This window comes from Microcaecilia unicolor, chromosome 4 (genome assembly GCF_901765095.1).
Source record: "Microcaecilia unicolor chromosome 4, aMicUni1.1, whole genome shotgun sequence".
NCBI lineage: Eukaryota > Metazoa > Chordata > Amphibia > Gymnophiona > Siphonopidae > Microcaecilia > Microcaecilia unicolor.
In genome coordinates, this window is record NC_044034.1 from 21532678 (window position 1) to 21559835 (window position 27158).

The 27158-nt window shown below is 44.5% G+C and overlaps 1 protein-coding gene across 1 annotated transcript in view; it reads left to right on the plus strand.

Moving 5' to 3' along the window:
- Positions 1-27158, plus strand: part of FAM168A (family with sequence similarity 168 member A) — a 133582-nt gene that overhangs the window by 98711 nt on the left and 7713 nt on the right. The window contains 2 exon segments of the mRNA XM_030200023.1: positions 13310-13452; positions 24471-24645. Coding sequence (XP_030055883.1) covers positions 13310-13452; positions 24471-24645 — 318 coding nt within the window.

Below are 27158 nucleotides of genomic sequence, written 5' to 3' on the forward strand. Positions count from 1 at the left end.
GTGATGGAGCTGGGTATGACATTTGATGCTGGCATAGAAGCTGGCAAAAAATATTTTTTAAGTATTTTTTTAGGGTGGGAGGGGGGTTGATGACCACTGGGGGAGTAAGGGGAGGTCATCCTCGATTCCCTCCGGTGGTCATCTGGTCAGTTCGGGCACCTTTTCGAGGCTTGGTCGTGAAAAAAAATGGACCAAGTAAAGTCGACCAAATGCTCGTCAGGGACGCCCTTCTTTTTTCCATTATCGGCCGAGGACGCCCATCTCTAAATCACGCCCCAGTCCTGCCTTCGGTACGGTGCCGACACGCCCCTGTGAATTTTGGTCGTCCCCGCAACAGAAAGCAGTTGAGGATGCCCAAAATCGGCTTTCCATTATGCCAATTTGGACGACCCTGAGAGAAGGACACCCATCGCCCGATTTGTCGGAAGATGGGCGTCCTTCTCTTTCGAAGATTCACCTACACATGCACATTTGATGCACATTTTGGAGAACATGATTAAATGATATAATGGAGCCTGCCATGTAATATAGTAAAAAGCATTTTACTTAACTTACAAAATAGCTCTGGCCTATACTGGCAACTAGTGCAACCTACTGTCTTTTTGAAGGAATTTACTCAAGGCGCACTATACAGCAAGAGCAACTCAAACATAAGCTGTAGACAATTACAGCAGTAAGAATATTCAAACAACAATACAAATTATGGCATAGTATGCTATATTACAATGTCAACACAATACACATTAAAACATTTTAATAGACAGCATTGCAAAGTGATGCACTTAGGGAGTAGAAATCCAAGAGAGGCGTATGTGTTAGGCGGTGAGAGTCTGCTAGGTACGGATGGGGAGAGGGATCTTGGGGTGATAGTATCTGAGGATCTGAAGGCGATGAAACAGTGTGACAAGGCGGTGGCCGTAGCTAGAAGGTTACTAGGCTGTATAGAGAGAGGTGTGACCAGCAGAAGAAAAGAGGTGTTGATGCCCCTGTGCAAGTCGTTGGTGAGGCCCCACCTGGAGTATTGTGTTCAGTTTTGGAGGCCGTATCTTGCTAAGGATGTAAAAAGAATTGAAGCGGTGCAAAGAAAAGCTACAAGGATGGTATGGGATTTGCGTTACAAGACGTATGAGGAGAGACTTGCGGACCTGAACATGTATACCCTGGAGGAAAGGAGGAACAGGGGTGATATGATACAGACGTTCAAATATTTGAAAGGTATTAATCGACAAACAAACCTTTTCCAGAGATGGGAAGGCGGTAGAACGAGAGGGCATGAAATGAGATTGAAGGGGGGCACACTCAAGAAGAATGTCAGGAAGTATTTTTTAACGGAGAGGGTGGTGGATGCTTGGAATGCCCTCCCGCGGGAGGTGGTGGAGATGAAAACAGTAACGGAATTCAAACATGTGTGGGATAAACATAAAGGAATCCTGTGCAGAAGGAAGGGATCCTCAGGAACTTAGCCTAGAATGGGTGGCAGAGCTGGTGGTTGAGAGGCGGGGCTAGTGCTGGGCAGACATATATGGTCTGTGCTGGGGCTGGTGGTTGGGAGGCGGGACTAGTGCTGGGCAGACTTATACGGTCTGTGCCGGGGCTGGTGGTTGGGTGGCGGGGATAGTGCTGGGCAGACTTATACAGTCTGTGCCAGAGCCGGTGGTGGGAGGCAGGGATAGTGCTGGGCAGACTTATACGGTCTGTGCCAGAGCTGGTGGTTGGGAGGCGGGGTTGGTGGTTGGGAGGCAGGGATAGGGCTGGCCAGACTTATACGGTCTGTGCACTGAAGAGGACAGACTGGATGGACCGTGCAGGTCTTTTTCTGCCGTCATCTACTATGTAGCATAGGGTGTAAGCAAATATGGAATGTAAGATAAGATAGTGTAACAGGAGTAAGGAAATAAGGCACTAATTTAAATAAAGTTGCAAATGCGGTCAGAAAGGTGCTTGAACATTACCTTAGCTAGGGTAGGAGTAGATAAATATGTCCTGCTGTAGTATTTTTTTTATTATATTACTTATTATAAAATTATTATTTGATAATATTCAAGAAATTGATTCATCTAATCTTATGCGGTATCCAAAAGATCTTAGTTACAGAGTGTACCTGATCCTCTGATGACAACCTATTAGTCACAATTACCGTTAAAATCTTTAAGGAGTTTCCAACTTAATAAAGGTCCATACAAGACGGAAGATTGTAGGGAGAATCCAACAATAAGAAGGTAGGGGTTTTTTTCCCTATTCGCATGGTGGGGAATTTGTTAAGGGAACAGGGAGAGGTAGTGGTCTGTGTGGGCCTACAACACAGACTTGCATTCCCTATTTAACATAGGGAATCCATGTCTCTTTGGGGTACCCGAGATGTCAGTATTTACACCTAGCCTGACTTAAGTTCCTCCTATAAGGGCAGCTGTGAACTCCAAAATCCAGGGTCCCTATGATGGCTCCCCCCCCCCCCCCAATTAATTCTCCATCTCAATGCCGGCTTCCACTAGGGGTCCTGACAGCCAAATTGGATTGAGCGAAGATATGAGGCAGTAGCAAGTGGGCACCACTCCTCCCCCCTTCCATACACTAGATACTAGGAACCCACAATAATCCCAAGGAATAGGTCAGGGGGCTAGGGGTGGGGGGCCTGCTGAAGGAATGTTTGAGGGCCTTGTGTCCTGGGAAGGTAGCCATATGTCAGGCACTTGCCCACTTCTGGGGCTTCCTTCACTGGGTGGGAGCTGTTTGAAAGGGATTCGAGTGCCTCCATGGATCTCAGTAACCAAAAAATACAGATCCATAGACTTTTAATGTGTATTCATAAACTGGTTCATTTCTCATTCATTGGTTCTTTAAAAAAACAGTATTTATTTCAACAATGCTATTCTCATTCTCTCAGTGCAAAAATTTCTAATATTTTTTAAGTGTCCATTTATATCATCTGATGAATCACTTATCTTAATGTTCTGGACCCAACTGGGCCCGTTTCACCACTCACATGGGCGGCTTCAGGGGTTACTTTAAGATTCAACAGACTTTAGCGATTCACTGCCAGAATCTTAATCATGCTTTTTACAAAATTAAAAACATCTATTGTGAAGTGCTAATCATTTCCCATTGTATCAACAAGGCCGGTGCTGGGCTGGCTTGTACGGTATGAGTGCCGCATATAGCAGTCTGTTTTAGGATGGGCTGTACAGAGCTTCAGTGGAAACTCCAGTAATTTGGAACATGAAGACAATGCCGGGCATACTTTTACGGTCTGTGTCCCGCAAATAAGACGGATTTGGATAGGCTTTGACAGCAACTCCAGTAGTTGGAACATAAGGAGAGAGCGGGGCGGACTTCCACAGTTTGTGTCCCAGAGACAACAATAAAAGACTATGATCAAGTATAATATATTCACGTTTATTCTTGATTTAATCTAGAATTGAGAATGAATGTGACAGTTGGGCAGACTGGATGGATTATTCAGGTCTTGATCTGCCATCACTTGCTATGTTACTATTTATTTATTTATTTATTTATTTGGATTTTGCTCACACCTTTTTCAGTAGTAGCTCAAGGTGAGTTACATTCAGGTACACTGGGTATTTCCCTGTCCTTATATATTCTAAAAACTTTTTACTACTGCAGTCATGGAGCCGCTTATTCCTGTGATCATGTAAGGCCCAAAATAGCATCTGTATTTTAAAAAAATACATGCACAGTGAACACACACATCTTCCTTCTTACTGATAATGATATTATGTTTTTTTATTGAGTTCAATATGTGCTGTAGTATTTATATTATATGTTTACCGTAGTCAACACATTGAGCCAGTAGAGGGCAATGTTGGTCTTCTTATCGAGCCTTTCCTTATGATTTTGTTGAGGTGAATTATTTTTTTCTAGGCACATTCTCCATAGACTAATTTTTATTGGAATTCAGGAGGGAAGAAATTTTATTGAGAAAAAACAAATGAAATGTGAGCTTTTCTGAGCTGTTTTTTTAAAGAGAGAATGAGAGTATCACATGGATTGATGTTAAACAGCTTACCCTACATTCATAGTCCCTAGATAGTACCTTTGTGCTTAATTTTCAGAGAGACAGTATTGATTTACTTATTTTAATTCTTGAATTTATATATCCCATTTACATCCCACAAGAGATTCAAACTGAGCAAAGTGGAGTAGGTTTTAAAGGTAGTAGACTAGAAACTGAGTGATGAATGACAGATAATAGAGGTAAAAGAAATTCACTTTGAAGGGCCCTTCATGCTTCCATCGGCAGTCTGAACGGAAATATTATTAGACCTGGGGTTCTGAAGCAGCTGTGGCGAAACGGAGGCCAACGTTAACCACGGTTCTAATCACGGAGGAGCCTAAGAGAAGCGAAGTACCTTCTCGAGTTTTCAGTAGATATGTTTCAAACATCTGCAAGTTTAAAGACATACTGAAAAAAATATAAAATTTGATTAGTGTTTGAAATTAAAGTTTTGGAGGTTTTTTCCGATGATGAAGAAGCCCTAGCCCTTTCACCCGCTTATCTAGGGGGGAAGGAGCTTCTTGAGGTTTTTCCTCCGATTTACAAATGCATAACAGTTTACCCATATTATAGATTCCAACCTAATTAAAAAACATATAGATACTATAAAAACTCTATCCAGGCCACAGATTTATGCCACCTATTTTTCTAGAAGATTTGCAGGAGGATTTCAGCACTCCAGCTACTATATGTCTAAGCGTTGTTACACTACTCCTCCTCCTGCTCCACCTAGAAGGATTATACCCCAATGGTAAAGTCCAAGACAGCAGTGGGGTCAAAAATCCGAGACACCCTCTGTCTAAACAGCCCAGTTTTTGACTCCTTCCTAGAGAGCATTGCCGTCATACAGTTTGTCCATGCCAGGCGACCTACTGGTCAGGAGGAGACTCATCCTCTTTCATCAGAGGTGGCCTCTCATAACCTCTGACCGTTGGGTGCTGCACACCATACAGCACGGTTACGCTTTGTACTGGGAAAAAGATTTCCTGACCATCCACCAAGAGTCTCATTTCAACTCCCTCCAAATGGTACTACTTCAAGATGAGCTCTCTGCTCTCCTCCAGCAGAATGCAGTAGAACCAGTTCCTCTACCGGTGTCGAGGGTTCTATTCCAGATACTCTCTAATACCAAAAAAGACAGGGGAGGAGAGGAATACAACCAATTCTCAATCTAAGAGACTTAAGTTTCTACTTGAAGAAATATTTAGCATGGTTTTTCTGGGATCACTACATCCCAAGATACAACTCAATGACTGGCTTTGCTCTCTAGATCTCAAGGAGGCATATGTGCACATACTTATTCTTCCTGCACACAGAAAGTTCCTCCAGTTCTGCTGTGAACTCTGCACTATCAATATAAGGTCTTATTATTCGGCTTGGCTTCAACTCTGTGAAGACTCGAGGAGTTGAAGCCAAGCCGAACAATAAGACCTTATTGTTTGTGAAGTTCCTCGTAGTGGTAGCTGCAACACTTCACAGGTGGGGCATACACATCTTCTCCTACCTCAGTGACTGGTTGATCAAGGCAGAATCCTGGGAAGTGGCAGACACCTCCATTCTATCTGTCATAAAGCTCCTAGAACTCCTCAGTTTTGTGATCAGTTACCCCAAATCACATCTTCAACCGGTTCAGACTTTAGAGTTCATAAGGGCTCTCCTCGACACTGCTCAGGACTGAATCTTCCTCCCTCAACCGAGAGCAAACAATATTCTGCATCTCACCACTCAAGTGTTCAAATCCACCCAAGTGTCTGCTCTTCAGATGCTCTTCCTACTCAGTCACATGGCTTCAACAGTCCATGTAATACCATTGGCTCAACTCAACTTCTGCATTCCACAGTGAACACTCTCCTCTCAGTGATCCCAAGCCACGGGGTTTCTCTCATTCCATATTCAAGTTACTCCACAGCTACGCCACTCTCTACAGTTGTGGATGGTATCCTAGAATCTCTTCCATTTCAGCCCTCTCTTCATCACAATGTCCTCGCCACTATTACCTGAACAAGCAAGGAGGAACAGGATCTTACCACATCTGTTGGCAAGCATCCAGATATGGACTTGGACAGCTTCTCGAAACATCTCTTCAAGAGCTGGTTATCTAGCAGGCAGAGTGCTGTGGGAGGTAAATTGAGCAGAGTCCTTCAACCTCAAGAATGGTTTCTCAGCACCTCTGTAGTTTGTTGAATATTCCAGCAGTGGGGGACCCCATTGATAGACCTCTTCACTTCTCAGAACAACAAGGTTCCTCGCTTTTGTTCCAGGATTTATGCTCCCAACTGTACAGCCCCTAATGCCTTCTTACTCCACTGGGGAACAGACCTTCTCTATGCCTTTCCTCCACTGCCTCTCATAGGGAAATCTCTTCTCAAACTGCATCAAGATCAATGGACCATGATTCTAATTGATTCCTCATGGCCATGTCAGATCCGGTTCCCTCTTCTAGAATTATTGTCCAAGGACCCATTGAGGTTAGATCCATTTCCAACCCTAATAACACAGAACGAGGAATCTCTCCTCCATCCAGACCCTTACTCTCTGTAGCCTTGGCAGTTGTTTCCTCACAACGTAGATTTACATTCCTTAAACCTTCTTGAAGGAGTCTTTAGGATATTCCTAGCCTCTAGGAAACCAACGCAAAGATGTTACCATTTCAGGTGGAAAAGGTTTTCCCTCAGATGTGCAGCAAGAGCACTCAACACTGCTAGGCGCTCTCTGACTACCCTTAAAGAGTACCTCCTCCATCTTTCAGATTCCGATCTCAAAACTAAGTCAGAGTACACTTTTATTTATTTGCAGCATTTGTATCCCACATTTTCCCACCTCTTTGCAGGCTCAATGTGGCTTACATTATGCCACAATGGTGATCGCCATTAACGGAATGAGAAGTACAGAGTATGGTTAGTGTACTGGGCTTTGATCCTGGCAACCTGGGTTTGATTCCCACTGCAGCTTCTTGTGACCTTGGGCATGTCACTTAACCCTCCATTGCCCTAGGTACAAAAAGCTTAGATTGTGAGCCCCCTAGGGACAGAAAAGTACCTGTATATAATGAGTACAGTGCTGTGTATGTGTAGTAGCACTATACAAATGATTAGTAATATCACAAGCAATATCAGTGGAACTTGAACCATGGCTTCCCCTGGTTCTCAACCCACTGCTTTAAACACTAGGCTACTGCTGTAGTCCTAAGCTTACAATTCAAGGATGAAATAGAAAAACATGAGGGAGTAGAGTTGAGGACCTGATATTAGCTATTCGTGAATATTGTATTCTTATCTAACCAAAGTGGGCCAATTTGGTCTTTTTCTGTCATCATTTGTTACATTAGGATGATAACAAAGCTCACATGTGCTTTAAATCAGATTGAGTGAGAGTAGTTGGCAAACGGCTAGATTACCCAAAATTGTTCTCTTCATGGTTTGCAGCTTAACTATTTTTAACATCATTGTTGGGTGATTATAAGATCTTGGGCCTCTGCAATTGCAAGCCACAAGATTGTAGTGTTCAACATTGGCTTTATTCAGAATGGTAACATCGTAATGATATCCTGGCTTACAGATATAGCAGGTTACAAACACAGTACCTCTAGTTCCAAAGACATTTGCACAACAAAGGTTTTGGTTCCAAGCAGCCATAGACAAATCTCAGTATGCAGTACTCAGGTTCAGTCCAGGGTCAGTATCTCCAGCGACCCAGTCCAATAGACAGACAGACAACTTAGTTAACGAACAAACATTAACAAATCTCCTGCCAAGTCGTCCTGCATTCTGCTCAGTAGCCCTCAAGATGCAAAAAAATTCCCTTTTGTGAGTACAGGGGACAAATCTTGTTCATATGGTCAGGCCACAAACCCTGCAGACCTGTTCTAGTTTGCTGAGCTTAAACTTATCAGAGCAGAGTTCAGCCTCCTATCCCAACAATACCATCTTTTTAAAGACAACTAGAACATTTTTGCCCTTAAAGTAGTGCATTATTGGGAGATAGATGAGAGAGGTGTGGTCATGGGGTTAACAGTTGAGAAATAGCCTAATGGTTAGAGCAGTGAGCAGAGAATCTGCGAAGCCCATTTCAAATCCCACTGCAGCTCCTTGTGATCTTGGACAAGTCATTTAACCCTCTGTTGCCTCAGGTTCAAACTTGTGTAAGCCTCTGAGGACAGGAAAATACCCACTGTGTCTGAATGTAACTTGCTTTGAACTGTAACTGAAGAAAGGTATGAGCTAAATCCCAAAAAGCCTTCTCCTTCCCCTTTCTGTTTCTTGGGGCTTCCAGCTCAGTTGAAATCGACATGCGATGGGCTATGGTGCCATAAGTCTTTATTCACAACTACCTGGAGTTTTAACCCATATTTTATATTCCTCTTCCAACTCCCTGTAATCCAGTCCTTGGCAAGTCACCATGCTTACTCTGGAACCCTGCAATCATGAGTCCTAGGCCCAGCAATTAGTTCTTACATTTTTCCTGATGGACAACGTGCACACCTTATAGTATGCAATGGCCTCCTTGTGGTAGGGAGAGAGGGATGCAACTTCCCTGCTTGCTGCTTCCCTTTTTGTGGTGCAGCTCTTCTGTTCGCTGATGCCTTTGCTGTCCTCTGACCAGTCACTAATGTCAGATGTCTGGGACTGCCACCTTCTCAGTGACTGTGAATGCTCCCTTTGCAATATCCCCAGTCAGGGGAACAGAGTGCAGGCTTGTAAGTTGAACTCAAGAGCACTGCATACTGCCATTTGGAGGACCTATCACTAAGTCTTTATGCTGGCCTAGATACTTTAGTTTCAGTTAAACTGTTGTTTGTATAATAATCTCACAAAACTAAGATTGCCTCACAAACCCCTTTCCCCTAACCTAATTAAACTCAGACTCAACCACTTGTGCACATCTGGTTTTAAATGTGATTTATCTTTGAAAAAGTGGCTGTTTTGTACCATAGGTAGGTGCCCCCAGGATGGGTCTGCTTGTTGTTGTCTCAGAAAAAAGCATATTGCCTCTAAATTGATAAAGAACAGCATCATATCTTTTTTGCTCAGTATTATCAAAGTAAAAGTGATGCTAAAGAGGCTTTCTTTATCAAGAAGATAATGTGTGTGTGGTTTTTTAAAACTTTTTATCTAGATGATAGTTCAGAATATAACAAAAATCAAACAAGACAGCTACAGAACACCAATTCAGTAAATCTCAACTGAACCCCCCTTCCCCTCCCCATCCTAGGAGAAGCAGTGGTATGGTTTAAGTATCTTTAATCTGATTATCCTAGTAGTACTCGTATTCCTCTATCTGTTAGCCCATCTATTGACTGCTCCTGTCTGAGGGTCGATCTTTCCACTTGTTATAAACATCTCATAATATATGAAATTTAATCAGATGGTTTTGACATATGACAGTCAGATGAGACACTTGAAAAACTTAGTCATCCTTTTGTAATACTTTGCTCATTGGAGATATAGTGTTCTGCTTCCAAGACAGGGAGAAGGATCTTGGGGTGATAGTATCTGAGGATCTGAAGGTGATGAAACAATGTGACAGGGCAGTGGCCGTAGCCAGAAGGTTCCTAGGCTGTATAGACAGAGGTGTGACCAGCAGAAGAAAGGAGGTGTTGATGCCCCTGTGAAAGTCGTTGGTAAGGCCCCACCTGAGTATTATGTTCAGTCTTGGAGGCCTTATGTTTCTAAGGATATTTAAAAAATTGAAGCGGTGCAAAGAAAAGCTACAAAAATGGTATGGAATTTGCGTTACAAAATGTATAAGGAGAGACTTGCTGACCTGAACATGTATACCCTGGAGGAAAGGAGAAACGGGTGATATGATACAGATGTTCAAATATTTGAAAGGTATTAATCTGCAAACGAACCTGTTCTGGAGATGGGAAGGTGTAGAACTAGAGGGATATGAAATGAGGTTGAAGGGGGCAGACTCAAGAAAAATGTCAGAAGTATTTTTTCACAGAGACAGTGGTGGATACTTGGAATGCCCTTCCACGGGAGGTGGTGCAGATGAAGACGGTAACTGAATTCAAAAATGCGTGGGATAAACATAAAGGAATCCTGTTCAGAAGGAATGGATCCTCAGAATCTTAGCGGTGGTGGGGAGGTAGTGCTAGTGGTTGGGAGGCGGGGCAGACTTCTACGGTACTGGGCAGACTTCTACGGTCTTTACCCTGAAAATGGTAGATACAAATCAAGGTCAGGTAAACATATAAAGTAGTGCATACGAGTTTTATCTTGTTGGGTAGACTGGATGGACCGTACTGGTCTTTTTCTGCCGTCACCTACTATGTATGTTACTATGTTACATCTCTATACTTTCAGGCAATCTCTGAAGCTGATACTGTATTATCAGATACTAGTAAAAGAGGCCCGTTTCTGAGCAAATGAAACGGGCGCTAGCAAGGTTTTCGTCGCCAACACCCCCCCCCCCCCCTCCCCTGCCCAACCCCTTTGTTGTTCTGCCATTGCTCCGCCCTCAACGGCATGACGTTTGATGCGAGGGCAGGGCCCGGAGCGATTTCCCAACCCCCCCCCCCCCGCCTCCCTCCCTGTCAACCCCTTCATTGTTCTGCCATCAAGGTTTTCGTCACCAACACCCCCCCTCCCTGCCTCCCTCCCTCCCTGCCAACCCCTTCGTTGTTCTGCCATTGCTCCGCCCTCAACGTCATGATGTTTGACACAAGGGTGGGGCCCGGAGCGATTTCCCAACAGCCCCCCCTCCCTGCCTCCCTCCCTGCCAACCCCTTTGTTGTTCTGCCATTGCTCCGCCCTCGAGAGCAGGGCCCGGAGCGATTTCGGTGGCTTCACCACCACGAACCTTCGAACCGTTTTGAAGGAAGTCAGTGGCTTGGCTTCACTGACGTCACTGTCTTCAGAACGTTGAGGGTGAGTTTTATATATATAGATTTGCCTCCTTAAGCCCAATCTTTCAAATGGGGGGGGTGTTGGGTTGCTGAGGTGGCTCCATTCGGTCTAGTGTCAGAACACCTCTTGCACCTCCTTGATCGATCTATTCTGATGATAGTTTTCTTCTTTGTAGAAAACCAGTGCAAAGGGGTGTTACCATTTATATCTGATACCCTGTTCCTAGAGCTTCTGGGCTAAAGGTTGCAAATCTTCTCTACACTTTAAAGTGGTACTCAACAATCTTAAGAACATAAGCATTGCCATACTGGGATAGATCAAAGGTCCATCAAGCCTGTTTTCCACAGTGATCAATCCAGGTCACAAGTATCTAGCAAGATCCCAAAATAGTAAAACAGATTTTATGCTGCTTATCCTAGAAATACGCAGTAGATTTTCCCAAGTTCATCTTAATAATGGCTTTTGGAATTTAGGAAATTATCCAAACCTTTTTAAAATCCTGCTAAGTAATTGCTTTTACCACATTCTCTGAGTTTATTTACACATTGAGTGAAGAAATATTTTCTCCAGTTTGTTTTAATTTTACTACTTAGTAGCTTCATTGCATTCCCCCTAGTCCTTGTAGTTTTGGAAAGCATAAACAAGCGATTTGCATCTACCTGTACTCAGTATTTTATAGACCTCTATCATAACTCCCCTCAGCCATCTCTTCAGCAACCTGAAGAGCCCTAGCTGCTTTTAGCCTTTCCTCATAGGGAAGTCGTTCCATCCCCTTTATCATTTTTGTCACCCTTCCCTGTACCTTTTCTAATTCCACTATATCTTTTTTTAGATGTAGTGACCAGAATTGCACACAGTATTCGTATTCAAGGTGCAGGTGTGCTATGATGTGTTACAAAGGCATTAAAACATTCTCATTTTTGTTTTCTATTTCTTTCCTAATAATTCTAACATTCTATTTGCTTTCTTAGCTGCCGCTGCACACTGAACAGAGGGTTTCAACATATCATCAACGATGACACCTAGATCCTTTTCCTGGGTGGTGTTTCCTAATGTGAAACCTTGTATTACATAGCTATAATTTGGGTTTCTCTTTCTCACATGCATCACTTTGCACTTAGATTAAATGTCATCTGCCATTGGGATGGCCAGTTTCCCAGCCTTGTAAGGTCCTCTTGCAATTCAACAACTTTGTGTTATCAGCTAATTTAATTACTTAACTAGCTATTCCCATCTCTAGATCATTTATAAATATGTTAAAAATCAGCGGTCCCAGCACAGAGCCCTGGAAAACCCCACTGTACCCTTCTCCATTAAGAATACTAACCCATTTAACTGTACTCTCTGTTTTATGTCTTTTAATCAGTTTTTAATTCACAGTAAGACATTACTAACAATAGTTCAGCAAGTTGATTTTTCAGTTCTGTTGGTACTCTGGGATGTATACTATCTGCCAGTTTGTTGAATTGCTCCATTACATCTTCCAGGTTTATAGAGATTTGTTTCAATTTGATGTATAGCAATCTGGTATGTATCCCATTCAAAGCTTTGGGTTTAGCAAGGATTGATTATTTAAGCATATAATCAGAGAAAAAGGCCACAATGGCCCTGATATTCAGACCATGGGAGATAGCCAGGCTGACTCATGCGGTCAGCACTAAACCCGGAAATTCAATGCCGATCTGTTTCCAGTGACCGGCATTGAATATTTTAAATGGCCATGCTGATATTCAGCACTGGCTGCTTAAAGTGAGTCCATCCAGTTGTTCTACCTATTGAAACTTGACTGCTCTCACTTTAAAAATTGGCAGATAGCCGGTTATATCACCTGATATAACTGACTGTCTTTAAAGTGCTAAGCGGTGATATTCAGTGCCGGATAGCCAGCCATCCAGCACTGAATCATCAGCTAGCCGCTTAAGTGCCATTTTAGCGACCGTTTTCCTTTGATTATCAGGTGAACGTCTCTAGGGAGATTGGCTTTCAGGCAACCCAAGTCTCGGGCTCATTCAGTTGAATTGTCACAGGGTCAGTAGTTGGCGAACCCTCTGAACTATTTTTTCCACTACTTTCTAGTTTCAAGTTTATTGGGAGCTTGATAGTAGAAGCAGCACCATCCAAATTAATACAGGACTGTAAATCCCCTAGTTGTTTTTTCCCCAATATTCAGCCAGCAGTGATCAGTGGGGGTTTTTTTTTAATGCTGATCGTCGCCAGCCAGATTAACCCCCAATATTCAGTGACAGGCCATGTCGGGGTACCAGCACTGAATATTGAGGGCTAAATTAGATTATTTCTGAACTCTTAGAGATGAATCCTACAATATGAGATAGTATCCATTTAAAGGTTATTTTATTTGTTCCTGCATGGGCTCGGTTTCATGACTCAGAGGCATCCCACAAAACATGAACTGCTTTTACTTATGCTGCCTTTTTGTTTTTTACAGGGTACACTGCTGGAACACCATACAAGGTCCCTCCTACTCAGAGTAACAGTGCACCCCCACCCTATTCTCCATCTCCAAATCCATACCAAACAGCCATGTACCCAATTAGAAGTGCCTACCCACAGCAGAACCTGTATGCCCAGGTAGGTTTAGCATGGTGCTGTATAACCACATAAACTTTGACCTCTTTGAATGCCTTGTGAGGCCGATTCACTAAATTGCACAACCACATTAACTTTCTCTATTAATGAGTAAGCTTCATTGGAGATAATTAGAATGAAAATTCTCCAAGGACAAGCAGGCTTCTATTTTCTCACAAGTGGGAGACCGCACGTGCACAAGTTCCTTCCCGCCCATTGCGCAAACAGTCTCCTCAGTTCTTCTTTTTCCGCATGAGGAACAGATGCTTTTTCTAACCATCTCTTCATTCGCTCAGTCTTAGAGAGCTATTTTTTGTGTCTTCCAGCTATTTTTTTCAATTTCTTCTATTGTGTTCCTGTTCTTGGAACTTTATTTTCCTTCCCTTAGTTTCTTTAGAGGTTTTTTTTTTTTTTTTGCCTGGTTTTAAGTTTCATTTATTTTTCTGACATCATTAGGTCATTTTTAGGCCCTGACTTCATCCAGGGTTTTCCCCTTTCCTTTACGGGTGCCTTTGCCCCTTTTTTTAAGTACCATTGCATTGTTTAATTTAGCTGTCGAAGTTTTTCCATCCATGCCCACGAAGATTCCCAGTGGCTTCAAGTGGTGTACCCGGTGCATTCGGACAGTCTCTGGGAAGGACACCCATTCTTGGTGTCTGCAGTGTCTTGGGTCCAACCATAGCTCCACTGACTGTGTTTTCTATCTTCGCATGAAGAAGAGGACCCAGCTTCCAGAGTCTCAGAGGATTTTTGGAGCCAAGTCCAGTTCCTCGACATCCTGGAAGCAGTGAAGCATCGAGTGGGTCTCTACCTGCCTCGAGGACTCCTGCTGTGTAGATTCCCTGAGACCCGTCCCATCATCGGACCCGACCCCAAGACAAGGTGAGGATTCAACGTCCTTGTTGGTACCGAAGAGCCTTAGTGGCACGCTTCAGTGAAGGCCAAGAAGCATCATCATTGGTTACCCTTGATGCATGGTTCTGAGAGCTCCGGGGCGTCGAAGGATTCGGCACCTGAGAAGTGTCCGTGCTGGGGGGACCGCTCTCCCTCCATACAGAAGGCACTGAAGCGCCTGTCTTCTAGCAGCCGAGATCCAGCTCCCACATCGACCCCAGCAGTTCTGCAACCTGCACTTTAGCCAGTACCCCAGCTTTTCCAGGTGTTGGCCCTCGATGAGCGCATCTGGGCCTTGCTCCCTGAGCTGCTGGATGGACTTATGCAACAGTGTGCATTGCATCGGGGGTGCTTGCGCCTACCCTTCCTCCCGTTGCGGCCTCGTCTGGCCCTCAGCCCGCGGTGTGGCCTCTGGCGACGTGGCACCCGTGTCAACTGCCACCCAAACCAGCATTCCCTCTATGTCAGTGGAGGAAGGTTTGCTGGAGTCGACAAGAGTCAAACTTGTCGATGCCACTCACGAGGACGTGGGTCGTCGGCACCAAGACAAGTTTAGTCTCAACAAACCCATCGAGAGATATTATCTGATACCAAAGAGGAGCGCTCATGAGATTCAGAGGTGGATCCCAGGTACTTTTCCTCGCACGAGTCTTATAGTATTCCCTCTGAAACCTCCCCTCCACCTGAAAGAAGAAAATCTCCTCCAGAGAACCTATCTTCGATTTCAGCTGGGAACACATCACTTTCAGTACCATGTGTTGCCTTTTGGCCTTGCATCAGCACCCAGGATCTTCACCAAGTGTCTAGTAGTGGTTGCAGTATCGCTACGCAGACTAGGAGTCCGTGTTCCCATATCTTGAGATCATCTCAATGGACCCTGGCTTCTCAGTGGTATCAAGCCATGGAGGGTCTAGAAGATGTCATCCCAGTGTCCCCAGAGCTTGTACGCTCTCTTCAGTGGTGGACAATTTGATCCAATTTGACTCTGGGACTTCCATTCCAAATTCCTCGGCCACAAAAAGTGCTGATGATGGATGCATCTCTCCTGGGATGGGAGGCTCATGTAGATGGGCTTCACACTCAAGGTGCTTGGTCCTTCCAGGAAACAAATCTTCAGATTAAACTTCTGGAGCTTTGGGCGATCTGGAATGCTGTAAAGGCTTTCAGAGATCGGCTCTCTCACCAAATTGTTCTCATTCAAACAGACCATCAGGTTGCAATGTATTACACCAACAAGCAGGAGAGCACCAGATTACACCCTCTCTGTCAGGAGGCCGTCCGGATGTGTCGTTGGGCTTGCCAACATGGCATGTTCCTTTGAGCCACTTATCTGGCAGGCAAAAACAATACCCTGGCCAACAGCTGAGCAGCATAATGCAACCTCACGAGTGGTCTCTCAATATGGACATAGCCCGCAAGATCTTGCAAGCATGGGGCACCCCTCTCGGTGGATCTTTTTGCCACTCAAATCAATCATAAGGTCCCTGAATTCTGTTCCAGGCTTCAGGCCCACGACAGCCTAGCGTCGGATGCTTTCCTCCTCAATTAGGGGACAGATCTTCTGTATGCGTATCCTTCAATACCTCTAATGGGAAAAACTTTGTTGAAACTCAAGCAGGACCACGGAACCATGATTCTGATCACACCATACTGGCCATGGCAGATATGGTTCCCTTTTCTTCTACAATTATCTTCCGAAGAACCGTGGAGTCCCTACATATGCAGAAAGAAGCCTGGAATCATGTTACACACGCAACCATTGTGAACTGCTACAAGCGGGCAAGGTTTGTTAGGGATTTGGAGAGTGACGAAACAGATGCAGCTGTTGCAAACGCATCAGATGTACCGGCTATTGACATCCCAGCCGGTGTTACTGAAGAGGAGTTTCAGTAGCTGTTGATTACGATCCACAAACAGCTGACGACAGCACTGATGTCCAGATATGCGCCTACACGCAGGCAACGGCTGATGATGAAACAGATGATGAAATGAGCAGCGAGGCACATGCTGACGAAATTCAACAACCTCCTGTCACTTTTGCAAGAGCACTGTAGAGTCTCCACACCGTGCGGGCCTATCTGGAGGCCACTGGATGTCAGTGCTGTGACAGTTTTTACCGTCTGGTAGACGTAGTCTATGGAACTCACAGACACAGTGTACAGAGGACTATGACTGACTGTAGTACGTATAATAGTACTGTACATAAGTTTATCAGATGTCAAGCTTCTTTGGGTCACAACGGTTAAGTGCACGCTCCGGTTAACTGCATGTATTTCTTTGGTCCCAGACCCTTGCATGCATATATATATATATATATATATATCCCAGTATTCAGCCCACAGTGTTTTAAATGGCAGCCACTGCAGGATTTTTATACCCAGATATTCAGTGTTGGGCTGTATCTGGGTACCAGTGCTCAGTATTCAAGTACTGTATAACATGGCCACTGGCCATGATACCAGTGATATTCAGACCAGTACCTAATAATTATCCAGATAGAATTAAGACAGTCTTTTTGCTGTTCTAACTTAATACAGATAGCTACCCATTAGTGAACTAAGGGGGGACGTTATCAGTGTGGGCTATCGTTAAAACCTGTTATTTTATTCTTAACCCCAGTTATTAGTAACTAGATCTCATTGCTTAAAATGGGACCTCTGATAAAATAGCACAAGCTAATTGTAAAATAACACAACAGTAGCCCATGTTGATAAATATGCCTCTGAATATTGCTGCTAAACATCTTTTTCTCCTGTAGAGATCCTTATTGCTTGTCCCATGCTTTCTTGAATTTGAATACTGTCCTTGTGTGCACCATCTTCACTGGGAGACTGTTCCATGCACCCACCACCCTTTCCATAAATAAATCTTTCCTTAGATTGCATGTAGCTTCTATAACTCCTCTTCCTATAATTCTCATTCCAGGATCTTTCTTCCATTGAAAGAGGTTTGCCTCCTGTGCATTTTTGCTGTGGAAGTATTGAAACATCTTCATTGTCTGTTTCCTATCCTGATCTTTTAGTCACAGGGCCGGTAAACAGGGTATGCAGCAGCCCTGCTCTTTTTCACTGTTGCCTCTCAGCCTGTAGTCAATAACCTGGTGTGCCAGCACCATTGTTAATCATCTGAGCCACAAAATTAACTACTTCCAGTTTTGTGAAACCAGAAGTAGTTAATCTGTGGCTTGGAGGAGTATGCATTGCCGGCATGCCAGAGCCATTTGACTAGAGGCAGAGCTGGAGGTGTGAGCTGATCCAGGGGATGGATGGGTGAAAAAATGGAGCTGGGGCTGAAAAAGGGGGCAAGTGGGAGTAGGGGACAGGGAGAAGAGAAAAAGGAAATGCTGGTCTGGACCTGTGCGGGATAACTGATAGTTTGCAGGGGGTGCCATAGACCCTAGTACCGACCCTGTTAGTCTGGCCCCATATGCTTTATGATGAAGACAATTGACCACTTTTATAGCCACTTTCCAAGCTATTTTATATGCCTTTGACGGTGCAAACTCCAGAATTTTACAAAGTATTCAAAATATTCTCAGAGACTAATATAGCAGTAATTCCGTTTTCCTGCTGGCCATTCCTCTCCCATAGAAGCCAACTTTTCAGAATTATTGGTGGTACTAAACCTATTGAAAAATTACCTCTCCTTGGACACAGTCAAAGAGTTTGTTCAATATTGGAGGTTCTCAAGTACCCACAAAGCTGGGTCCTATGTCTGTCTGTGCAGCTAAACATCCACCTGGCTTTGCCAACACTTTGTCTATCTATGTGGCCACCTTAAAATCACCAGATATGATCATCCCCTGTGCTCCAAGAAACTCAAGATACAAACGTATTGGTTTCTAGAGAGAGGCATTTGCTACAGTTGGGCTATAAAGAAGGAAAGTGAGCGTTAACAGCGAGGTCCAACATTCTTAGTGGTCTCACTTCTGCCACCTTCTCCCTTTGGATTGTAACGTTGCTCTCATAGCTTTCTGCTTGTGCACAATTTAATATATCATGCACAGAGATATCAACTGATAATTACCCTTCCTCTAATCACTGTCCAGTCTCATATAGGTAAAAGGTCAGATGTCATTCCATGATCCTTTAACTCTTCCAGGTTTCAGACTCTGACCTCTAGTTATTTGTGAGTAATTAGGGGATGATCTAAAGAACAGACAGCATGAGTCAATAAGTCCCTTATCTCTGATAGAACTAAGATTGAAAATGAAGGAAGAGCGTAGATAGTTGAATATGAAGGTTCATAACACTGTAGCCCTTTGTAAAGACCGATTCAAATTAGAACTGGAACCCCAAAGAAAGGGGGAGACACTACCATACCAAAACAAGGACTGTATTGTAAGCATATACAGTGGTAGTGTGTTTGTTTAATAAGACTATCATCTTTTATTTAAATATCACCATCAGTGCATCCAGGACTGTACCAGATAATGGTCACAAAGTCTGCTTCATAGAGTGTATGATCTGCATTTGAACATAGACCATCTCATTCTATAATTAGGCACAATGAGTGCAGTTATGTACCACATGGCACCTAAATTGGCAGTTCCACACATAACTGTACCTAGGCGCTGTTGTATAAGGTAACTGTAAGTGGGCATGCACATAGATGGGGCCTGGGTAGGACCAGCACTTACATGTGTAACTTATAGAATGGTATAAGACCTGCTTAAGTGCACCATTTAGGTACCAGCATTTATCCCTGCCTTAGACCAGGTGTGAATGCTTGTACCCAAATGTAGGCATGTAAATGTCAACTTATGCCATTTTAGAATAGCACTAAACACCCAGCATTTTATGGAACCCTTTTTTTTTGTCTTTCCCTTTATTTTTCGTTGTTATTTAGCCCGTTTTAGTCCTTGACTTCAGCCGGGGGTTTTCCCTTTGTTTTTTGCCATGCCTTGCCCCTTTTTCTGGCACCATTGCTTTGTTTAATTTAGCCGAGGAAGTTTTTCCTTCCATGTCCACTAAAGTTCCTAGTGGCTTTAAGCTATGTACCCGGTGAAGTCGGATGATCTCTGGGAAGGACACCCATTCTTGGTGTCTACAGTGTCTTGGGCCCGACCATAGCCCCACTAACTGTGTTCTCTGTCTTCGCATGCAGTAGAGGACTCAAATTTCCAGAGAGGCTCAACGAGAGAAGATTTTTGGAGCCAAATCCAGTTCCTCTGCATCAATGTTGTGTCGCACCGGCATCAGGAGCATTTGAAAGTGTGGCTGCTGCTAGATTCTTAGACACTGGGAGCAGTGAAGCATCGAGTGGGTCTCCACCTGCGAGACTTCAGTTGTGCAGGGCCCTTGGGACCGTCCATCGTCAGACCCGACCCCAAGGCAATGTGTGGATTCGACATCGTCCTCATTGGCACCAAGGAGCCTCTGTGACACACTTCAGACAAAGACCAAGAAGCATCGTTATCAGTCGCCTTCGACACGTACCACTCCTCCTCCATACAGAAGGTGCGGATGCATCAGTCTCCCAGCAGCCAAGACTCCAGCGGTTTTGCAGCCTGCACCTGAGCCAGTACCACAGCCTTTCCTGGTGTTGGCCCTCAATGAGCACATCCAGGCCTTTCTCCCTGAGCTACTGGGATGACAATGTAACGGTGCATTGGCATCAGGGGTGCATGGGCCTACCCTGCCTACCCTTGTCACCCCACTTGGCCCTTAGCCTGTGGTACAACCTCTGACACTAGTTACTGTATGCAACTGGTTTCAACTGCAACCCAAGCTGGCACTTCCTCAACGTCAGTGGAGGAAGCTTTGCTGGAGTCAAAGTGGGAGCCAACTTCTTGACACCGTTCTCGAGGACATGGCTCTTCCACGTTGAAGCAGGTTCGTTTTCATACTCCCATCAGAAGGTGTTGTCTGACACCGAAGAGGAGCACTCATGGAATTCAGAGGAGGATCCAAGGTACTTTTCCTCTGATGAGCCCTATGAAATTCCCTCTGAACCCTCCCCTCCACCTGAAAGGAGAAAGTCTCCTCCGGAGGGCCTTTCATTCTCATCTTTTGTTAAGGAAATAGCTGAGGCTATTCCCTTTCCTTTGGAAGTGGTGGACAAGCCCAGGGCCAAGATGCTCGAGGTCCTGGATCACACATCTCCTCCTAGGAAGGCTGTGACCATCCCTCTCCATGAGGTACTCCAGGAAGTCCTCGTTAGGAACTGGGAGGTCCCCTCTGTCGGTCCCAGTCATTCCCAAGAAGATCGACACCCAGTATCAGATCACAGTTCACCTGGTTTTGATAAGCCCCAGTTGCCTCACAATTCCATGGTGGTGGAATCTGCTCTCAAAGAGCCAGGAGCTCTAGGGACTGTGCCTCTGTGCCCCCAGGTAGAGAAGGTACAACCAGGGGTGGACTGACCATTCGGGCAACTGGGCAGTGCCTGAGGGCCTAGAGGCTCTGCCCGGAATACCCGGTGCATCACCTGTGATCTAGTGGCTTCAGGGGGAGGACATGTTTTTTCCTGCCCGGCCTGCTGGGCTGCTGCTATTCTCACCCCCCACCCCACCAGGGGTGGACTGACCATTCGGGCAACTGGGCAGTGCCTGAGGGCCCAGAGGCTCTGCCCGGAATACCCGGTGCATCACCTGTGATTCAGTGGCTTCAGGGGGAAAACATGTTTTTTCCTGCCCGGCCTGCTGGGCTGCTGCTATTCTCACCCCACCCCCACCCCGCCTGACAATACCATATTTTAAAAATGGCAGCCGAGACTCCGTTCAGAAGTCTTGCGAGACTATCGAGACCTGTGAGACTACTGTGGGAAGTTTCAGCTGTCATTTGGAAAACACGGTGGCACAGGCAGGCGGGGGAATAGCGGCAGACTACTAGGACCCTTCAAATAGGACCTGGGTGGCTGGGGGGGGGGGGGGGTTATTGGGCAGCGGCCAGGCAGGGAGCCCAGACCACCCTCAGTCCACCCCTGGCTAGAACCCTTGATTATTTTGGAAGGAAGATGTACGAGGCTTCAGTGCTCATTTCCTGGATACAATCATACCAGCTCTTCACGAGCATCCACTTGCAAAACTCTGTGCACAAGTTGTCGGACTTGGCTGAGACACTCCCTCTGGAACAGGCCGAGTCACTTTGCCAGTTGGTCAAACAGCAGAAGGTGTGTCGAAAGTTCTTGATCTGGGACACTTATGACACTTTTTATGTGGCATCCAAGATCTCTACTCAGAGTATAGCAATGTGCAGACTCTCATGGCTGCGTGTTTCTGACATGGAACATTCTGTTCAGCAGAGGATGGCGGATGCCCCATGCCAAGGTGATAACCTTTTTGGAGAGAAGGTTGAGGAGGTCACTGACCAAATCAAATAACCTACTGATACCATCTCTTCTCTCTCTTGCCGGGTGACTTCTGCATCTACCTTCTCAGCCAAGAGGACTTTTGGCAAACCAAGGAGGAGTACCTATCACTATCAAAGATGTAGGTACAACCCCTTAACTCGTCAACCTGTTCAGACTCAGCCCCAGCATGCTCATTCACGTCAACAGCTTCCGCCTAAGGGACGAGCTTTTGACTGGCTCCAGCAGAGCATAGCCGCAATAAAAGTATCCGTCCCGTTGACTTGCCAGTCGGGGGGGGCTGAAGTTTTTCCACCAAAGGTGGCCCCTTATAACCTCCGATCGGTGGGTTCGTCAAATAGTCCATTTTGGATACTTGTTCAATTGGTATCAAAAACCTCCAAATTGCCCACCGAGAGCTCGTTCGTTCAGCTCTCATCACAAGCAGGTACTTGCAGAGGAACTCCCAGCCCTTCTGAAGGCCCATGTGGTAAAGCCCATTCCAATAGGGGAGGAAAGGCGGGGATTCTATTCCAGGTACTTCCTTGTGCAGACGAAAAAAGGGGGGATGCATCCCATCCTAGACCTAAGGGCCCTGAACAAATTCCTAGTCCGATAAAAGTTCAGGATTGTTTTCCTGGGCACCCTTCTCCCAATGAATCAGGAAAATGATTGGCTATGCTCTCTGGACTTAAAGGATGCATATACTCACATCCCTATACTTCGTCCACTGGAAGAATCTTCAGTTTTGGCTGGGAACACATCACTTTCAGTACCACGTATTGCCTTGTGGCCTCACGTCAGCTCCCAGAGTCTTCACCAAATGTCTAGTGATAGTTGCAGCATCGCTACGCAAACTGGGAGTCCATGTGTTCCCATATCTCGACAAATGGAGCTCAGGAGTCTGTGCTAATGACTATTTTGATGCTCAAGCTACTAGGGTTTGTTTAAACTACCCCAAGTCCAATCTTCACCCTGTCCAGTGATTGGAATTCATAGGAGACCTTCTCAATACACAGAAGGTTCCAGCCTACCTTCCAGAGACAAGAGCAGATACTTGGAGATTCAAGCCTCTCAGTAGGTCACAGCTCAGCAGATATTGAGATTGTTGAGCCACATGGCTTCCACAGTGTATGTTCCACCCATGACACATCTTCACATGAGATCAGCTGAATGGACCCTCGCTTCTCATTGGTATCAAGCCATGAAGAGCCTGGAAGATGTCATCCAAGTGTCCCCAGAGCTCATACACTTTCTTCAGTGGTAATCAATTCGATCAAATTTGACTCTGGGACTTCCATTCCAAATTCCTCAGCCACAAAAAGTGCTGACGACGGATGCATCTCTCCTTGGATGGGGGTGCTCATGTAGACGGGCATCATGCCCAAGGTGTCCAACCAGGAAACGAATCTTCAGATTAATCTCCTGGAGCTTCGGTTGATCTGGCACGCTCTAAAGGCTTTCAGAGATCGGCTCTCTCATCAAATTGAACTCATTCAAACAGACAATCAGGTTGCAATGTATTACACCAATAAGAATGAGGGCACCGGATCACACCCTCTGTGTCTCATAGCTTGGATGTTGGGAGCCTAGAATTTGCATCCTTGGGTCTTTTGAAGGGTGTCTCCCAGGTCTTGCTGGCTTCCAGGAAAGACTCCACTAAGAGTCTCCTTTGTTATTTTTACTTTATTTTTGCTGTAGTATTAAACTGAGAATAATGTGTTCTCACGGCGGGTGGGAAGACGCGCGCATGCACGGTGGCACATGTCTTGTGCGACAAAGCTGTTCTTATACTCGTTATAAGTTCCGGACCAGGCGACACAGGTTGGCTTCAGCCACTTGTGAGAATATAAAACCTGCTGTCCTCGGAGTACATCTGCTACAGGTAAGTACCTTAGCTTTTCTAGCCGCTATAAAGTGAATGGGTTTAATTTTTTACCTTAAGCTCTGCAATAATAAAAACATGTTCCTCTGAGCTAACTGGTGTTAAATATTATGTCTCAGATAACTGTTCAGCAGATTGTGTGCCTGTAACCAAAATTAAAATAAAATAAAGTAGGCATTAGAATTTTCTTCATATAGCCGCAGAGCTATTTTCGTTGGTTTATGTAGGCTCTCTCTCTCACTGGCTGTTTGTGCTGGCAAATATATTCATTGTAATTCCAATTACTTCACAAAACTAATTGGCTCACGTTTCCACAAAGTATCAAACTTCAACACAATATGTCAAACGCAGTTATATGTATCGCTTCAGACTGCACATTCAGTGAGAGGGGGAAAGGCTCATAATGTCACCACGCGTTGTCCTGAAAAACTCTTTTTTTTTTTTTTTTTTTTTTTTGTTCATGGACATTCAAAGCTCTTGTGACTATATATAATCACTGACGACCCCCAACCACCTATAGTTAAAAAATGAATTATGATAAGTGACTGACTGTCCTTCAGCACATGAGTGCTTTAAAAATATAAGACTGTGCCTCTAGACATTAATGAACATTAGAGTGAAGAAATACATATACGATTACAAAATGAAGAAAAATTATAAAATTAACAAAAAAACGAGAGTACCACCTCATTTTTGAACTATGGGTGGTTGGGAGTCGTCAGTGATTATATATAGTCACAAGAGCTTTCAATGTCCATGAACAAAAAAGAGTATTTCAGGACAAAACGTGGTGACATGAGACTTTTCCTCCTCTCACTGAATGTGCAGTCTGAAGCGATACATATTGTGTTGGGGCAAATATATTCATTAGCACAATCTCATAGAAGAGCATAGAAATCATCTGTATAAAAAAAATGTGTTGTTTTCACAAATATTTTGTTCTTTTATACAGGGGGCTTATTATACACAGCCTGTGTATGCGGCACAGCCTCATGTAATTCACCACACTACCGTGGTTCAGCCAAACAGCATTCCATCTGCTATTTATCCAGCCCCAGTTGCTGCCCCTAGGACTAACGGCGTGACCATGGGAATGGTTGCTGGGACCACTATGGCAATGTCAGCAGGTGAGAGTTGTAGAAACCATCTCTCTTTGAAAGAGAAAAGGGTGAAGCTTTTGCAAATTTTCAGATATGATTAGAGGGAGGTATTGGGTCACCTAATAAGGACAACAGGTATAACTGGCTACAGTGTACTGCTTAGGACACAGAGGTATAAAGAATGATCTCCTGCAGGTGGTCAAAACTATATAGCTGACAGTTGGAAAATATCCTTCATGCAATGAATGGTGCAGTGTGCAGAGCATGGAAAGACCACAGCTGCAACAGCCAAGCTTGTATGGCTGTCAACAAGGTGGTATTCTTAGCTTGAGCAGTATAGGTAATGGCAACCAAGCAGACTGGGTGGGTCAAATGGTCCTGTGTCAGTATCTAGTATGCTGCTATGTTACTATGGCAGTGATTAGAAAGTCATGAGTTAATGGAAGATATCAAGAAAAATATGAGTGAGTGCGAATATCAATAGACCAGGATGATTGAGGGGGGGAAATAGAAGTTAGAAGCTAGATAGAGAATTGTGGAAAACACTGTAGGTCAGCACCAGGGTTTTTAATTGAAGTATATAGAGGAAAACATTGATTGACTGTTTTGCTGTGTTTATTCAGTGGATAGGTTTTCAGTTCTTGTTTATGCATACCTTTCTTGTTTCATTGTATGGATTTAGAGAGAAGTGTAGTTTGTGTGTGCAATTGAAGCAAACATGTTAGTGAGTCCCGTAACCCGTAACATAATATTGGTCCCACTAGGCCAGGCTTAGTCATTTCTTGCATTCAAAGAAATAAAAGGAGCACACACACACACAAAAAAATCATTCATATATCACACAGTGTTCACTTCTCTGTGGGGCATTTTTCAAATAGGATTCCTGTAAAAAAATTCTTCTATAATTTCATGAGATGTTCTCGATCGTGCAGCAACTCCAGACACCATATTTTAAACAAACCTGTTGGCAGGAGCCAAAATGAGACGTGAAGATTAGATTAAAATGTGAAAGGTTTTTTGTTTAATTGGCCCTTCATGATTGCTTCTTACACTCACTTTTACCTTTTCTTTTACTACTACTACTACTACTACTAATTAACATTTTTGTTATGCTACTAAACATGCATGCATAAGAGACAGTCTTACTCTGTAGAGCTTACTGTCTTCTCAAGCTAGACAAACAGGACAATTAGGGTGTTTCATGTATTATGGGAAATGGGTATAACAGAAGAAAAAGAAGTTCAGGTTTAAAAGCAGCCTCATAAAAATTGGGCTTTTAGGATTGGTTTATATAGGGCCAGCAGGGCACAGCCAGGTGGAAAGAATGAAGTCTAGAGTTGGTGATGGCAGAGAATGGAACAGATAAGAGAAATTTATCCAACAAGCAGAGCTCCTGAGGAGAAGTTTAGGGAGACATAAGAGAGGAGAGGTAATGAGCTTCAGAATGAACGCACTTGTAGGCAAGTACGAGAAGTTTGAACTGTATGCAGAATAGAATAAGGAAGCAAGTAAAGCGACCTCAGAAGAGGGATAATGTGAGTGTAGTAACACTATTGAAGGAACTCATGCAGCTGAGTATTATATAGATAGAAGTGAAAGAGATGGTTCAGTGGGAGACTGTTGGCAGTGCCGTAGCGAGGGCGGCTGACACCCGGGGCAGGTCGCCGCTGCGCACCCCCCCCCCCCCTAGCACGCACCCTCCCCCGGAGCGCAATCTTACTTAGTTTAGAAGCGAGGGGCGGGCGGGAGGGTAATATGCTCCCAACAGTCAGTGGCATAGGAAGGGGGGGGTGGGGGGGGGGGCGTCCGCCCCCGAGTCCACGTCGCTGGGAGCTGCGTCAGCTCCATTGGTTCCTTGCTCTCTCTGTCCCGGAACGGGAAGTAACCTGTTCCGGGGCAGAGAGAGCAAGGAACCAACGGAGACGACACCCCCCCAGCGGCGTGCACCCGGGGCGGACGCCCCCCCACCCCCCCTTTCCTATGCCACTGACTGTTGGGAGCATATTGCAATAGACTAAACTGGGCGATGATGAAATTTTTGCTGTTGTGTTCAAAAAGGAAGAGATATGTGTTGCTGATGTTATAGAGAGAGAATTTATTAATTTTTATTTATTTATTTTTCACATTTGCATCCCGCTTTCAACCAAAGTGGGTAACAATCAAACAGACATAATAAAGTAACATAGTAGATGACAGCAGAAAAAGACCTGCACGGTCCATCCAGTCTGCCCAACAAGATAAGCTCATATGTGCTACTTTTTGTGTATACCTTACCTTGATTTGTACCTGTTTTTTTTTTGGGCACAGACCGTACAAGTCTGCCCAGCACTATCCCCGCCTCCCAACCACCAGTCCCGCCTCCCACCACCGGATCAAGTGACATTATACAACATCAAACAACTAACATCAAGAAACTATCTTTAAGTAATACACAGAGATAAATCACTAAGACCCACATGTGAACATGCAAAATACTGCTCATTCTTCTAAAAAAAAACTTTAAAAAATACATCTTCAACAAGCACTTAAACTGTAACTAT